At 36.0% G+C, this 16,123-nt stretch overlaps 1 protein-coding gene across 2 annotated transcripts in view; it reads left to right on the forward strand.

The window, feature by feature from the left end:
* TBCK (TBC1 domain containing kinase) overlaps positions 1-16,123 on the forward strand; it is an 88,573-nt gene that overhangs the window by 34,613 nt on the left and 37,837 nt on the right. For both annotated transcript variants that reach the window (XM_059470272.1, XM_059470273.1), the window contains 7 exons: positions 33-95; positions 924-1,050; positions 1,616-1,666; positions 2,375-2,458; positions 4,681-4,766; positions 10,865-10,901; positions 12,299-12,460. In XM_059470272.1, the coding sequence (XP_059326255.1) occupies positions 33-95; positions 924-1,050; positions 1,616-1,666; positions 2,375-2,458; positions 4,681-4,766; positions 10,865-10,901; positions 12,299-12,460 (610 nt within the window). The remainder of the gene's footprint in view (positions 1-32; positions 96-923; positions 1,051-1,615; positions 1,667-2,374; positions 2,459-4,680; positions 4,767-10,864; positions 10,902-12,298; positions 12,461-16,123) is intronic.

Here is a 16,123-nt window from a genome sequence, read left to right on the forward strand (position 1 = left end):
TCTAAATTCAAATATTCTTCTTCCACATTTAGGGTGCCATAGAAGCAAAATATGATGCCATTGATAAAGACACACCGATTCCTACAGACAGACAAGTAAGATTTGCAGTGTTACCAAATATTGTCACTTGAAGATCCTTCCCACCCATCTCTTGCCTGTTACAGCACTCGTGGTGGATAACAACATTATGGTTCCCCTTGCCCTCCAGCCTTACACTGTAGCAAAAATCTTGCAAACAGATTGACACAATTACTTTCACTCAACTTACAATATGGGGAAGCTGAAATCCTTTTTTGCGTTATAATCACTGTTTCTGTAGCAGCAGCAGTGTAGTGGACAATATTAATCATTTGTTGTTAAAAATCCTGGATTTAGCAAATGCTTGCTGTGCCTTTTGGACCTTGTAGCAATAATGCTGAGGTCCTGTAATGTGAGTTATACTTCACAGAAATGGGGGTTTGAGTTATTTTGTTCTCCAAGAAGAGAATGTTCTCAAATGTCCACTACCAGACATTACAAAAAGATATTACAAACAACTGTTCCTTTCAGCTGGGTGAAGAAATATTTTCTATCCAATTGGTTGCAACATTGGGAACTCTGATTTGGTTACCTTTTAAAGCAAAGCAGTATTACCACCTAAAATGAGTCCTGAAGTAAAAAACCCTGTAACAGTCATCTGTTTTCTGCCTTTTTCAAGGGCTAGAATGCTTTAAAAAATTAAGTGCAGAAAAGGAGAAAAAAAAATCTCTATTTTTAAACTTTGGTGTATTAGGTTCCCTGTCAGTTTTGGTTTTGAGAGTGATGGAGGAAGCAGATAGTGTATAATGGTGGTCTGACCTACATATTTTGGCTGACTTCTGCCTCTAGTGTTGCAAGATTGCTGCCCCACTCATCCCAATTTCTCTTTGTGTGCTGTGGTGCAGATTGAAGTTGATATTCCTCGTTGCCATCAGTATGATGAACTGCTGTCATCACCAGAGGGTCATGCAAAGTTCAGACGTGTATTGAAGGCCTGGGTTGTTTCCCATCCTAATCTGGTGTACTGGCAAGGTGAGTTTGACTGGTTGGCAAGGGTGGATAATTGAATGGAAAGCTTTGATTGACTTAAAAGTACCTCCTGCTTTTCACCCCCACAGTATAAGCCTTTTTTGGATGCTTTCCTTTCTGTTTCCTTTGAAGAATGAATCTGTGGGTTATTGCAAATTTAAATCCTAATAACTTACATTTAATTTGGAATAAAAAATTGCCCCCCTCTCTTTGTTATGTATTCAGTCTTCATAAGTTTCTGTCACTGTATTTTAAAAAGAAAAGTCTGTTGCTTGCTATTGAGCTCCAAGATAATACTGCAAAAGTTACTGAGTTCTTGGAACAGTAATTGGCATTTCTTGGATGCCTTGGCAGAACAATCAATTTGGCATTATAGCTGAACAATTTGAAATCCTTGCTGTTTTCATGCATATATTTCACAGTTGTTCTCACTATTACTGGTGAAGGCCTGATAATGCAGAACCAGTATCTTAGTGTGCAAATTTTCATTAGAAATTAGTGTCTTTATCTTGTGCATTAAAATAAATGAGCTCTTGGTGCTGTTTTTTCATGGCTCTTCTCTCTTTAGGTCTTGACTCTCTTTGTGCACCGTTTCTGTACTTGAATTTTAACAATGAAGGTGAGTGCATTTTTCAGCAGTAAGCAAAGAAAAGCACAGTCTCTTATCTGTGTCTACGTGCAGACAGATGTGTGAATCCACTTAGAGATGGAAAGTTTCTGTATCTACAAAGGAATTTTAAAGCTCTTGTTGCCACAGGTCAAAAGAAATGGTTGGAGTTTTGAAAACTGCATGTGGTGTACTGCTCTTCAAGCAGGGTTTCAAGTATTGTTTATTGCCAAGTGCAATAATGATATATTTTAAAAAGCACAAATAATCTTAAGTAGAAAAAGGAAGAAATGCTGCTGTAGCACTTGTATTTTTCAATGAAGCTATAGTTCAGCCTTGCTTAAGGTGAATGCATTATTTGGTAACCTAAGTGTTAAACTGTCAGACCAGCTTTGTCCAGAAAAGTTTATGGTAGTTTTAAATGCCTGATTCAGATCAGCTTTAGATATATGACCTTTATCTTCTTAGATGTGACTTGTTCATAACAGGTCTAGTCCAAGATTGTATTGTCTTGTACTTGGCTTTCTTTATATAAGATCTCTGTGTGGGAAACCTAGTTTCTTAGGACAATGACTCTTATTATACCTACTGTGCATGCAATCATTTTTCTGTACAGATTGATTTAAGTATTTATGCTTATTATCTGGTTAATAATGAACTTTTTAAGGTGTAATTAAATTCTGCGCTGTCATTGCATCTGGGTTTTTTTAATTCTTTCAGCTCTGGCATATGCCTGCATGTCTGCTTTTATTCCAAAGTATTTGTATAACTTCTTTCTGAAGGATAATTCTCATGTTATTCAAGGTAAGTTGGTCCCTTTATTTGGTGTAGTTCTAAGAGAAGTAAAATTGTTTCTGGATATGTAAATGCACTTTTTCAAGGGGTTGCAAAATTGGGATGCAGTTAAAATCATGTAACTGTGCAAGAAAATTTGGAACTAAGTCAGTGGTTAAAGATTCAGACAGGAGAAAAAAATCAAGAAGTGCACATGCACAAAAGTGTTCTGTGTAATATCCAGGGTAAGAGTCAGTCCATCCTGCAAAGTTGTGGAAGCAGTAAATAGTCTTTCTAGTGTTACATTGTAAAGGCTTACCCTTCAGGTGATCAAAGTCATCTTGTTAGAGGAGCGGCTGGACAATAAGGGAAAATGAGGAAGAACAGTACAGAAAACGAAAGCTATGGTATTCAGGAAAATAGGGATTCAAGGGGAATTTCTTACTGAGCGGATGATGTTATTCAATACAGGACAGGAGATGGAAAACCCTGAGGAATAATGTTCCATAGTTCAGCCTTTAACAAATACATAGGTATCTTAGATGATTTAAAACAATAGCTAGTAATGCCTGTTCTAATTGAAAAGTAATTTTAAATTTCATGGAAACATGAAAAAGGAATTGTCTCCACCTAGAAAGTCATCTTGGCACAGTCTGTGTTGGGAAGATAATTTGTCTTCCAGACAGTCTTTAAAAAACAAAAGAAGCTGTTTCAAAAGCCATTTGTAATTAAAAGAAACAGGTGGTAATTAATGTTTTTAATTGCAAGCAGTTATGTATGTTTATTGAATACTGAGTATCACCATGGCTTGCTGTCCTTGTATTTCTTTTAAATAAATTCTTTTGTATATTTCTCATGAAACTTGACAGCTTTAAAGTGTCTGTCATTTTTGTCTTCAAGGAAGGTAATTAAAAACTGATCAACAAAACTTTTAAAGTATTTACATATGGGATAATTGGGAGAGAGCTAACATAAGGAGAGAATGTCAGGGTTAGGAGAGTTTATGTACGGAAGACAATGGGTAAAAGATGTTATGAACTGAATAAAAAAATAGGAAAAATTATTCCAGAAAATATGTTTGCATCCTTTTGTCTGTAAAGAAGGATTGCTTGCAGTAAAGATCTAAAGATGAAAAGAATAAATATGTTCCTCTGGAGACAACTACTTTAGACTTCAAGATTAATAGCTTGGTAAAGACTTTTCTCAAGAGGTTATAGTGTTTCATAGAATAATACTTTTGCTCTCTAGGGTTTCCTGATGTTATTCCTAAGGAGCTTTGCAAAAATATGTATCAGCTAAAGTTAGAAATACAGGTCAGTAGGAGTCTGTGAACCAAAGTAGTGTAGGTATTCCTGAGTTCCTGTTCTGCATCTGGCATCATCAAGGACTCAGGAAGGTTGGGCCTTTTAGAGTTCTTTCAGTATTCTAATTAATCCTTTCTAGGGTTATATGTTAAAACACAATGTATAAATAAAGGTATAAAGGAAGATGCTGTGTCATTTCCCTGCCTTTTTAAGATAAAGGAAAGGGTTAAGAATTTGTCATTTAACTACCCACTGCAATTTTAGCTGCTGTGTGTCTTCTGTGTAGATACAAACTGTGCGGAGCATTGAGATGCCAGCACATTCTGGAAACAGAGTTTGCATTCTCTGTTGCTCCCCTGTTCTCTAGCTGTCCATGCCCTAACTGCTCTGATCTTGGGAACATGGAGGAAAAGGAATTACCATCTGTTACAAAATTGCAATTATTGCCTCTTCAGCTTTCTTCTAACAGAGTGTGTGACAGTGTGGACAAAACTGGGAGAGGGCAGAGCAGAGAGAAATCTGTCCTGTGTTCTGCTGTCTGCTTCTCTTCCAATTAAAAGCAACTGTTATTTAGACAACTTAATGAAATTGTACCCATCAACCTAATAGGCCAGGCTGAAGATGTAATAAATTTTATCTTTTATAGTGGGTATTTCTCCTTTCTGGTTACTAAACAGTCTTTAACTTTGCATGTCAAGCATACATCACAACCTAAGTGTGTGCCAAGTTAAACCATTGTTAAAAATCCAAATTGAGATGTACTAAAGAAGAAAAATTGAATGTTTTTTCCTCTGTATTGAATGTAATGGTAACAAGCAGTACAGTAGTGGTATTCACTTGCTATTTTATTGTAGGTTTAAAATGAGTGGCTTTCCTACAGCTCTGTTGTGAACTATCAGCATGTGATGGTTTGTGGTTTTGATAACAGTCTTGGATTTGTCATTTCAGAGTACCTGACAGTGTTTTCCCAGATGATTGCATTCCATGATCCAGAGCTGAGTAACCACCTCAATGAAATTGGGTTTATTCCAGATGTAAGTGCTAAGGATCCTTATAAGTATTATCCAGAGGAAATAAAAAAGTGGAAAATGAGGGAAGCTGGGATGAGGTGGCTTTCCAAACTGCTTCAGTAACAGTGACAAAAGTGAAACTTCCATAGTAATAGCACTTCCTGAATATGCTGATAAAATGCTAAAGTTTTGATTGTTATTTTACATGCTTTAGTCCTTTCTGTTCTGCTGGGATGGTAAATACAATAAAAATACTACTAGCCAGTTATTATAACTTAGATTCATTTTGAAAGGTATATACAGATCTATTTTTGAAATGTGGGTTAATATAGAAAAAATTAGTGTACTCATAAAGTGCTAATAGCAAAATTACTGCAGCTAATTGAATGCTGTTGATTAGCACAAATTACACGTTATTTTGCAAGTTATAGAAAAAGTCCATGATCATCAGTCTTGTAGATATGTCAGACCTTGGAAAATGTTAAGCAGTCGTTTGGTGGAGTGTGTCTCAAATGTGGGACAAGTGCATAACATAGACTTGAGTTTTATGCTTCCATTGGAAAAAATCTCTTAGATGGAGGAAAATGAAAACTGAGAACACAGCCACAAAATAATAGAGAGGATGTGCTTTGTTGGAAAAAGCAAAACCAGGCCTTTTTTTAGAGCCTCACTTCTAGCTATCACTGTAAATACTAAAGCTTTCCTTCTTTTTTTAAAGAGGCGTGTATCATCAAGAAAGCCAAAATAAAAATGTTTTTCTGGCTACAAATACTGATGTTTCTGAAAAGTAGATTTAGGCAAGGCCATAGAGATAAAGTTAATTGATATGGTCTATATCATTCTATATTTGGCATTTAGAAATTTGGTAGTTACCAGGTGGTCACAGGAACAGGTGATCACTGGGAGGTCAAAATGGAAGAAGATAACTGAACTCAAGAGATGTTGATGTAGAAATGCAAATTTCATAAGTAAGAAATTTATATGCATTACTTCTATAAGCAATGCAAAGTTTAGCTTATCAGAAAAGTCTTATGCTTATTAGAAAATATTTTAAGTTGGACCAGCAAGACCAAGCCTCTGAAAGTCATTTGTTTTACATCATTCCTTAAAGAATTTGGGACTGGCAGATAGTCATTATCACTGTTTATTAATATTGTAATAAAAAAGAAAGTATATATTTTCATTCGTAGAGGGTGTTTTTAATCTAATAATGTTGTTTGACTGATACAAATTTAGGAGATGGTGTTGAAATGAGCAGAAGATAAAGCCAGTGTATTGCCTTATAAAGAGAGGAGTTTGAGAAAGCCACATGTATTTCAGATGACACACATCTGAAGATACAGGTGGGAGGAAGATGAAAGGAAAGTGAGAAGAAGTAGGAGTATTCATCTGTAGAAAACCTAAATATTTGGGTAGATGAAGTGCAAGGGTTAACAGCAACATTTAACATTCCTGAGGGAGGATCAATTTTGCAGCATCACTGTAAAAATGCATTTGATGCCTATTTTTTAAAGGCTGCAGATGACCAAAATTCACCTGTGTATTTTGTCCAGGATGCTAATTCCCACTAAGGAGTTAGAGATGTGATTTCCCTGACCCACCTTACAGGTCCTTGTGTGGGCTACTAACCTACACCAGAGCTCTGCAGCAGCCCATCTTGGGTCTTATCTGTATTTCATCAGCTCCTTGTGTCTGCCTATACAGTTATAATTCTCTATTGAAGACTTCCAAGGTACAAGTTAGATGGAATAGTTTGAAATCACGTTTTGCTATCTTTTAGTTTCTGTTGTGCTAGTCATTAGACAGTACATAGTTATACATGAGCCTTGTCTTTAAATCTGATAATCTATAGATGATTAGGTAAAATAGCAATCAATTGCAAAAGAGGAATATTTTTTTAAAACTCTTGCATTGAATAAAAATGCAGGTTCTAAAATTAACACTAACCTGTGAAGAGAGTTCATCCTTTCTGAATTATCTGTCAGGGTTCAGGGTTTTTTAATTAAGTAAAAGTTGTTCTGCCTTTTAGATTAGTCAGAGAGGTGATTTTTTGTGACTGTAACAAGGCAGCATAGGATCCATCAAGGTGAAGGATATGCAGTGTAGTAATGAGATCTGAACCAGAGTTCCGTGCTTGAGTACTAATCCTATCAAAGTAAACCCTGATTAATCTTTCATCATTGAAAGGCAGGCTCTGCTGCAGGGAAGATTGGGTTCCTGGCAGCCTTCTCATTTGCTTCAGGTCACGTAGCTCTCAGAATATTGAACACTGCTGAAGCTTGAGTCGTTGGAAATATTATTAGCTGATGTGGTCCCTGGGTTAAGTACATTGCTGTGGCTATGTGATTTACATATAAATAGAGGGATAATACATGCAGTGGATCTTACAGTGGATCTTTGCTCACTCTCCCAAAATCTATACTCTTCTCCACCCTGTATAATGCTGTATAACACATTCCTTATTTTACTGACTAATTCTGACCCTAAACAGCAGACCATGTTAAAGAAGAAAAGAAAAACAACAAAGTGTACAATGTTGCTAAAAGTGCAGCCATTGCCATAAATTACTCTAAAACACTTTCAGCTGTGAATTATGGAAGGTAGACACAGTTATCATCTATCCACTAACATAGAAGGCAAACTGATTGCAGGTCTTTAATATCATTGTGCTGAAGAGATACCTTAGCTTGGTTTTGGTGATATGCACGAGGTATCAGTAATATGGCTGCATCTTAAAAATCCTGCCCTTGAAGTACTTTCTCTGTTTGTCCTGTTACACACTTACCTGAAAATGAATTGCTGATACTTTTATCTTGTGAAGAAAGTGATTATTCTTCAAATTTTGTTTGTGTAGGTACATATGGGTGGGTAGAATCTTATATTAAAAATGTGATTCAGTTTGCCTTATCTTTTGCACCTTTCTGAAGCCTTTAAATATATGATTGTCTAGGCACCATATAGGATTGAAGCTAAGTACATGTGTTTGTATCTCAAATATGGAGCAGGAAGGTGAAAGATTGGGAGCTTGTAGAATAGACAATTTCCTTTGGAAGGGACCCACAAGGCTCCTGTAGTCCTGCCTGGCCACCTTAGGGCTGAATTAAAGTGTGCTGTTAAGGGCATTCTCCAAATGCATCTTAAACATTGGCAGCCTTGGGGCATCAACCACCTCTCTAGGAAGCTTCTTCCAGTGTTTCACCTTCTTGGTAGAGAAAGGCTTCCTAATGTGCAATCTAAATCTCCCCTGGTGCAGCTTTGAACTATTCCAATATATCCTGTCTCTGGATCCAGGGAGAAGAGCTCAGCATTTCCCTCTCCACCTCTCCCTCCGAAAAAGCTGTAGAAAACAAAAAAATAGGTTTTATTAACAACTGAAAATTAGAGTAAAAATCAGAAGTTGGAACAGTTGTTAGAACAACTCAGCAAAATAAAATTCTGCTTATTGTTGGACAACATTGTTTCACACATGCATCAAACAGGAAAAAAAGAAACAGACATTTAATGGACAGGGGGAAAAAAAACAAAATCTCTTTGGATTTGGCACCTCATATAAACTGCAATATATGGTACAGCTAAAGTATATACAGAAAAAAGTTATACTTTTTCTGTATAACTTATTAATGAAGGGAGTTTTTCCTCTGATTTTAACAAATATAATGATTTAAAACAAGGAGGTGTTTGTAAGCCTGAAGAAGTTATGAATACTATTAGTAAGCAAGGAAAGGAAAGGCAGAACATGGGTGGCATTACTCCCTGATGCAAAGCAAAATTAAAATTGTGGCTCCTGTCAAGGTCTGTCTGAAAAATGATGTGTTTATTTTACAGGCTCTTTTTTTTATGTGGTTTATTGTCAGGCTGTTCCAGATGCAACTTTGATTTCACATTAGGCGTACTTCTTAGCTCGGGAGAGTTAAGTCTCAGGTAAAACCAGACCCCGCGGAGGTTTCAGGGTTCAGCACTGGAGGGTTGCAATCGCTGAATTTCAATTTTCCTTTCTGCAGCTCGATATTGCAGAGGCGCGGGCGCTGCTGTTGCGGGCGGCGGCCGCTGGAGGGCGCCATTCCCCAGCGCTGTGCGCGGTCCCGCTGTCCCCGCGCATCCCGAATTCCGTCCGGGCTCCGAGCGGCTCCTCCTTCCCTTTCACTGCCCGGGCTCTGCCTTCCCCTTCCTTGCTTGCTGATAGCATCGGTAACCTCTTGGGGCTTACCGAAACCTCTTGTCTTAAAGCATTATTTCTGTTAAAGTCAGAGGAAAAACTCCCTTCAGTAAAAGCTTGCCTGACACCTTCTACTTAAATTGTTTGACCTACTTTTGATGTCACTGCTGATAGGTTTGGTGAGGATGGTTTAGAGCAAAGCAGTGATTTTCCCCGTGATTACCTTTTAATAATCTTCAAAGCTTCACATTTCATGTATTTTCTTGTTTATTTCTGTGTAAATGCTTGCATGACAGAGGTGTTTGTGAAAATAGGAGAAAATAGGGGTCTGTTTTTGTAAAACATTTTAATCATATATATGAAAAGGAGGAAATAATTTCTTTTAAATGCCAAGGAAATAATGTGGTTTGCATAATATGTACCTCCAAGCAAAGAGGAGCCTCAGGACACTAGTCTTGTTTTCTTACTGCATAGGAAGCAAGATATTGCATATAAACAACCAGATAAACAGGTATTAGCTGATCACAACCAATGCAGGGGATATTTCAGGGAATGGGATATGTTACTATTCTTAAAATGCCTTCTGTTTAAAACATGACCTAGATATACTCAAAGAAATAGTGTGATTGTATTATAAGATTTAATATGATGATAGGAATTGATTTGGTTTGGATTTTGAATGCTTAAAATCAATTGGTGGGCTGGGGGTCAAGCTTCGTAAAAGCCTGCTGAATGTTAAAAGTGGTGAACAGGTCATTGAACATTCCTTAGTTTAGGGGCAGTATGGTTCTGATCTCAGGCACTCAGATGAAGGCATAGGAATATAATTTAGAGCTGTGCTAAGAAGGTTTTCAGCAAATGTGTACATCATTTAGTCAGAGCCATAACCCAGTTCAGACTTTATGGAATAAGAAGTAATTTATTAACATAATATCATTTATGTTTTCTGCTCCTCATTTGTTTACTTCCAGGAAAAGCTCAATGGGAGGATTAATTTGCACTTTTTACGAGTTAAAAAGTAATATATTAAGCTTTATGTTTAACTGTAAATCTTCATAGCACATGAGCCATGCAGTTGAGTAAAATTTAACAATGATCGTCTCGCTCTTGCATTCTTAATTTATTGAAACTTTCTGCACAGTTTGATGTCTTGAGAAAATAGATTCTCTTGCCTTTGCCTTGCTAAAGGCTTCACTGAAAAATTAGAAGTTCTTAATGTGTCATAAATGCTTAGCTCTTTCTCTGTATTATGAGTTTGAAAGTTGGCAGGCATTGAAGGTTTTCTGTAGCTGTTGCAGCAGCACAATCTCATAGGGGTGTAAGTGCTGGAGCAGGGCACCTTCAGGTGACACTGCCCCAAAATGGGCACAGTGGAACTGCAGAAATGCTTGGGTGTTACTGAGCATTTACTGAGAATGAAACTGTCCTTAATTGCTTCACTGGCAAGTATGCATTTTAATAAATACCAGCATAGCAGAAAAAGGCAGAGGTGGTTATTTGTTCTTGTGAAAATCATGATTTGAACTCTTAGTTATTTCTATCAAAGCATTTTCTTCCATAGTCAGAAAGATATATTAAATCAAGTTGGTTTGTGCTTTTTCACGCATTCTTGGCTATTTTTTGCTTATATTATTGAGAATTTCAACCATTTAGTAGAGTGAGGTTTTGAGTTCTTTAAGACTTTGAAGGTTATATTGTGCAAACCAGCCTATTAAGGGTGGTGATTGGTTTTTTTACTGTTTTCAATACAGTGTTGCAAACTAATAATTTGAATAATTTGGTGATGAAAAAAGTTTCTGATGGGCTAAGAGTTGTGTGATAGAAGATCTGCCACTGCAATTATTTTCCTTTCTAACTGAATTCTTGCAAAATAGGCAATTTTTGATGTAGCTGACAATTGTCATAGACAACTTGAGTTCTTAAAACTTTTTTTTTGTCTTCTTTTCCACATCACCACCTTTGGCAGCTTTATGCGATTCCTTGGTTTCTTACAATGTTTACACGTGAGTATGCTTTTTTTTCTTTTGATTAAATGTTCTTACATTTCTTAAGCTTATTTTTTCTCACTTTTTCAGCTAAACCCTTTCTAAATTGGTATGATAGGTCCAGCATTTAGTTAGGATGCTTATAATTTGCAAGGATGTGTTGTGGAAAACTCAGCAGTGCCTGTCACTTACTTTCTGCTCTGATTTCGTAATAGTTAATATTTCTCCTGTGGTTTTGAGTTGTTTTTATTGTTAGATTATTATATGCTGTTGTTGTTATTATTGAACGGATCATTTTACACGTGCAGTATTTAGGGTGTGTTCAGAGGAAGCTGTCATCTACTGGAAAAAGATGTAATAATAGTTAAAAAGCAAAACCAAACCACACCACCATCCCCTGCCATCACTCAAATAATGTAAGAAAGAGAATGACTTTGTTTTTGAAGATAATCATATTTTTGTTGCACATTGACACACTGTTATTCTGGTAGAACTAGTTTACTGTATTTGTGCATGTATATTAGGAAAAAAGAAGAGCTTTCTAATTTGGTGGGTTTTAATTAAAGAGAAGAAAGTCAACAAATCAAGTCTAGAAAGCAATTTAAAAACTTCTTTTCTCAAAAATCTGTGATTTTTTTTCATGTCGTATCAACATTGGCAGATGTTGAATTTAAATTTTCAAAGAAGTGGCAGAATGAAAAGAGCTGATTATTTCTCAGAGATTATTTCTCTGATGAAATATCAGAGAACTTAGTATGAGATTCTTGATTGCATTTTCTAAAGATTTTGACTGGTAAAGCACTGGTTCTTGCAGTTGTCCCTGTTTCTCTACCCTTCATGAGAATCGCCACATTTGGGAAACCAAGGAGATGATTTCCTTAAGCAATCAAGTGCAATAAAGTCTTGGAACTATTTCGTTGGAAGATAGCATATTTTAAGACAGCCACCTTCAGCTTTATATATAAAATCTTGCTATTTTTAATAGGCCTTTTTCCTTGTCTTTCTTTTATTCTGCCAATTTTTTCTTTACTCTGTTCATTTTTTTTGTGTAATTGTATGTAGTCAATCTTATTGGTTAACTCATTAATGTCGTCTTATTGTGAAAAACTCATATGTATGCCTTGATATGTAACTGCTCTGTACTAAAAGAAAAATAAATTGCCTGATTCTTGACATACTTGAAATGTGAAAACCCATGTGCTTCCAAGTATTCATTAAGAAAAGATGGCTGTTATTTACAGAATAATCAAACTGCATATGAGCACAAACAGGATCCTGGACAGGTTGAGTCCTCTTTGCTCCCAAATAAAAAAGAAATCACTCAAGTTGGGAGAGGAAAGAAGTACATATTAACCCTGTTATTGTGTGTGTGTGTGCTTATAGAGTTTTATTTATTGTGCTTATTCATTATGCAGATGTCTTTCCATTGCACAAAATATTTCACTTGTGGGATACATTACTGCTTGGAAATTCCTCCTTCCCATTCTGTATTGGAGTTGCCATACTTCAGCAGCTGAGGGATCGTCTTCTGGCTAATGGATTCAATGAGTGCATTCTCCTTTTTTCAGACTTGCCAGGTACAGAAAATACTGTTTCTTCCTTTTTTCTCTGTCTTCCCCAGTGTGTTTCTAAATATATGCTTAGAAATCATGGTCGGTTTAGGCAAATTCCCTGCCAGAGTATGTGGATCTTAACTACAATAAATTGTAGTTAGTTTAAGTTTTTTGCTGTCATCAGCAAGAATGCAGTAGGATTGTTATTTCCTGGTGAAGATTGGAATGTTCTGTTGTAAAATTTAGAACTTTCTAAACTCATTCAGAAGCAACTGTTCATAGTCATGCCACATACAGATACAATCAGTTTATATGAATTTTTAAACAAATTGAATACAATTCTGAACAGTCCTTTTCCTCTTTGGTGCTGGTATTAGCCTGTTTTCCTTTCAAACATAATTAAACTTGTACTGTGGAAGTAATGAATATAAAAGGATTAGGGAAAGCAGTATAGGAAGCCATTGGAATTACTCTGTTAAATATTTCCATTTGAAATTTAAAGCTTGCAGAATAATTTTCAAAACTGTATCAGAGTCTGCATGATCATTGTGCAGATATTCTGTGTCTTTGCTCAGTGGGAGGTGATTAACCTATCCATAAAAACTGGTACCTTACAAAAATACAGCACAGTTAACCATGAAGTTCGGAGCTTCCTTCTGAGCAAGTACCTACTGAGACAGCAGAATGCTGTCTGAGTAAGCCATGTCACCTGAAAGGTGTGTTTTACTTTGTAGTGACACAAGTAGGAAGGCTGCTGCACTCAGAGCATGCTTACATTCTTGCATTAATTCCCTCTCTCCTGCTCAGGATCTTGCTAATGTAATACAAGTCCTGGGTAAGAGTTTGGCACTGTTTTAAATGTGTGCCTTTTCTTTAGATAACTCTAACTTTGGGGTAATTCCTGGGCTAATTAAGGATTTAGTGAGCTCTATTTGAACTCGCATGTCTGCAATTCAGTAATTCATTTAAACAGAAGTTCTTAATCAGAACAACTGAAGGAGAGAATCAAGTTTGGAGGAGAATTTAAAAGGTCTTCTTAAGAGTTGCAGTCTCCACAACTGCAGAGTTCACAGAGGTTAGCAGTAGTCTAGGATATGCAGATGAGGCTGAGTTCACAGTTGCATAACTCAGTGAGTTACCATAAATGAGGCTCTGTGATTTCTTTAAATACTTTTGTCACAAATTGTCTCTCACTGTAAACCCTTCCAGATGGGTCTGGATTTCAAAATTTGTCTCCTACTTATTAGTTTGAGATGTACTATCCATTTGCTACTATTTTTTTAATTTATAAGAAAATTTAATTAGGCCATTCCTTATAGTGTAGAATTTTAATTTTCAATATGTATGTTTAGCCATTTCAAATGTTCATGGTAAATTTAATGGGATATCTACAGATGGCTGGAATGTGAGTGCTAAACTAAAAGATTGATTTTCTCCCGGCCCTCTCCTCCCCCATGTGTTAGCTGTATGTCCTAGTAAAGTACAGATCCATTAATATTTAACTTATTTTCTTGCCTAAGGTAGTTTCTCCATATTTTTCTTTTTCTTGATGGGTGCTAAATTATAGATTCCAATTTATGTTAAATCAGCTGATTTAGTGACAGTGGAAGTATTTTATGCTGAGGTCATGTATAAGAATACATTAGTTCTTGTAATACATATGTGTTCATATAATAAAATAAAATCAGTAAAATCTGTAGTGATATAAGGTGCATGCATTCTGCTGGTTTTAGGTGATGACAACTTTACTGATACTCTGGTAGGAAATACAGGTTTCTGATAAGTTGTTTTTTTTCCTTAAATTGGTGGTGTCTGTGATATTTAGAATGTCAACAGTGGCCCAATTGAATCTTTTGAGATGAATCTAAAGCATTCTATAAAATACTGCTAGTAAAACTACTAAGGGAAAAAAGAATAAGGGTAAAAGACAATCCTGGTGTGTCTTAAAAGTTATTTGTTGTTGGTCTAGCTTAATCAGTAACTATTTCAACATATAATTCTCATAGCCTTGTGCCTTTTCTTTCTGACCCCTTATTTCTGACTAAAAAGTATTGACTCATTTTGCATTTTGTCACCTGTGTCTTCCAAATAAGACTTTTGTTATTTTGGTTACAATAAGTTTTGTGCCAAGGCTGAGAATTTTCTGAAAGTAATTTACAAATAACCTTCATCTGAAAATATATCGCTCCCAGGAAGAGATTATGTAGTTCAAAGCATCTGCATTGATTTTAAACTAAAATCAATTGTTGCTCAACAGTCTGAACCTCCTGTAGTTTGTAAACTATTGTCTTAAAATAATTAAATAAAATAGTTAAAATAATTATTAATTAATTAAAATAATTTTTGACATTTAAATAATAGTCATGTGAGGAAAACAAAGGGGCATTGTGTCAGCATTGATTACTTGCTTCTGTAAACCCTTTCCAATACTTGTCTCAAAGCATTGGCCATATTTTATCTATAAAGCCAATACAATTGGGCAACACTTGATATTTTTGGAAGCTCTGTTGAAAATTTTACTTTATTTTTATGTTGTTCAAACAATGTCCTAGCAGATTAGGAAATTTATTTGAAAATTTTGATGAAATAATTGACTAATTAAGAATACTGGAAAATCCTTTTGCAACAAATGTCCTAGTTCATTCCTCATGGAGCTGTATGAAGGGGGCATATAAGCAACTCCTAAATAGAATTAAATAGAATTAGGTTGTTTAGGAAATTACTACTCCAAAGTGCTGGGGGTTTTAAATTTTAATTCTCTGTCATTCGTTCTTTTATATGTTTCCTTGTATTTAAGGAGGTCTGTTAAGTACAAACTTTATTCAAGCAATGCAGACTCCAGAGAATATTTAGGAATATTTGAGACAGACAAACAAAACCAACGCTGGGATTGTTGCTAGTATTTTACCTGTAGATTTGAGACTTAGTAAATTTTGTGTTATTCAGGTGATACAGAGAGAGCAAAGACCTTACGCATTACCTTTGTTTTTCCTGTAAGTCTGGAAAATGAAAATTGTAAGGATGACACTATTATGATGAGATTCCTGAAGTACCAACAACAGAGACAGGACTCTGCTTTCAGACCAGTGCTTATTTGTGCTAAGCCAGCCTGGATATCCCTTAACGTCATGCATCAGCAGATTTACAGCCCAGAAGGCTTTTCATGCCCTGAGGACCAGTTTTATAAGTCTACTTTAAAACATGAAGTTTTGCTTATAGCTTAGTCTTTAGAATCTTGCAGTAAGTTTTTGTGATAATGTCCTTTATTCAACACAAAAATTATGGTTATTGTAGTTTGACTCGATTACCAAGTTCATTACCCACTGTACCAGTAGTACAAAGTCTACAGCTTTGTTAGGGAGCATTCAGACACATATACTGCTCTTTGCAAACATTTGAAGGATCCTTAGAGCAATCCACTCCCACCTGGAATGGGTGCAGTATAGAGCCTGGCAAACAGATCTTCCTCCAGTGATCACTGCCAATATCAGCACTGACATACAGAGATGAGCTGTGGACTTCTGAGAACTGATTAAAAGATGGGGACAGATGTTGTCAGACAATAGGGAAACACCAAGCCTAAACATGAGATAAAACATACTCAAACAAACCTTTTAGGTTAGTTCAATAAGCTCATCCTCTGTAATTTTGGAGCAAGAGGAGGGTTCATCCTTCTAATGCTGTGAA

Source organism: Ammospiza nelsoni, chromosome 4 (genome assembly GCF_027579445.1).
Source record: "Ammospiza nelsoni isolate bAmmNel1 chromosome 4, bAmmNel1.pri, whole genome shotgun sequence".
NCBI classification, from domain to species: Eukaryota; Metazoa; Chordata; class Aves; order Passeriformes; family Passerellidae; genus Ammospiza; species Ammospiza nelsoni.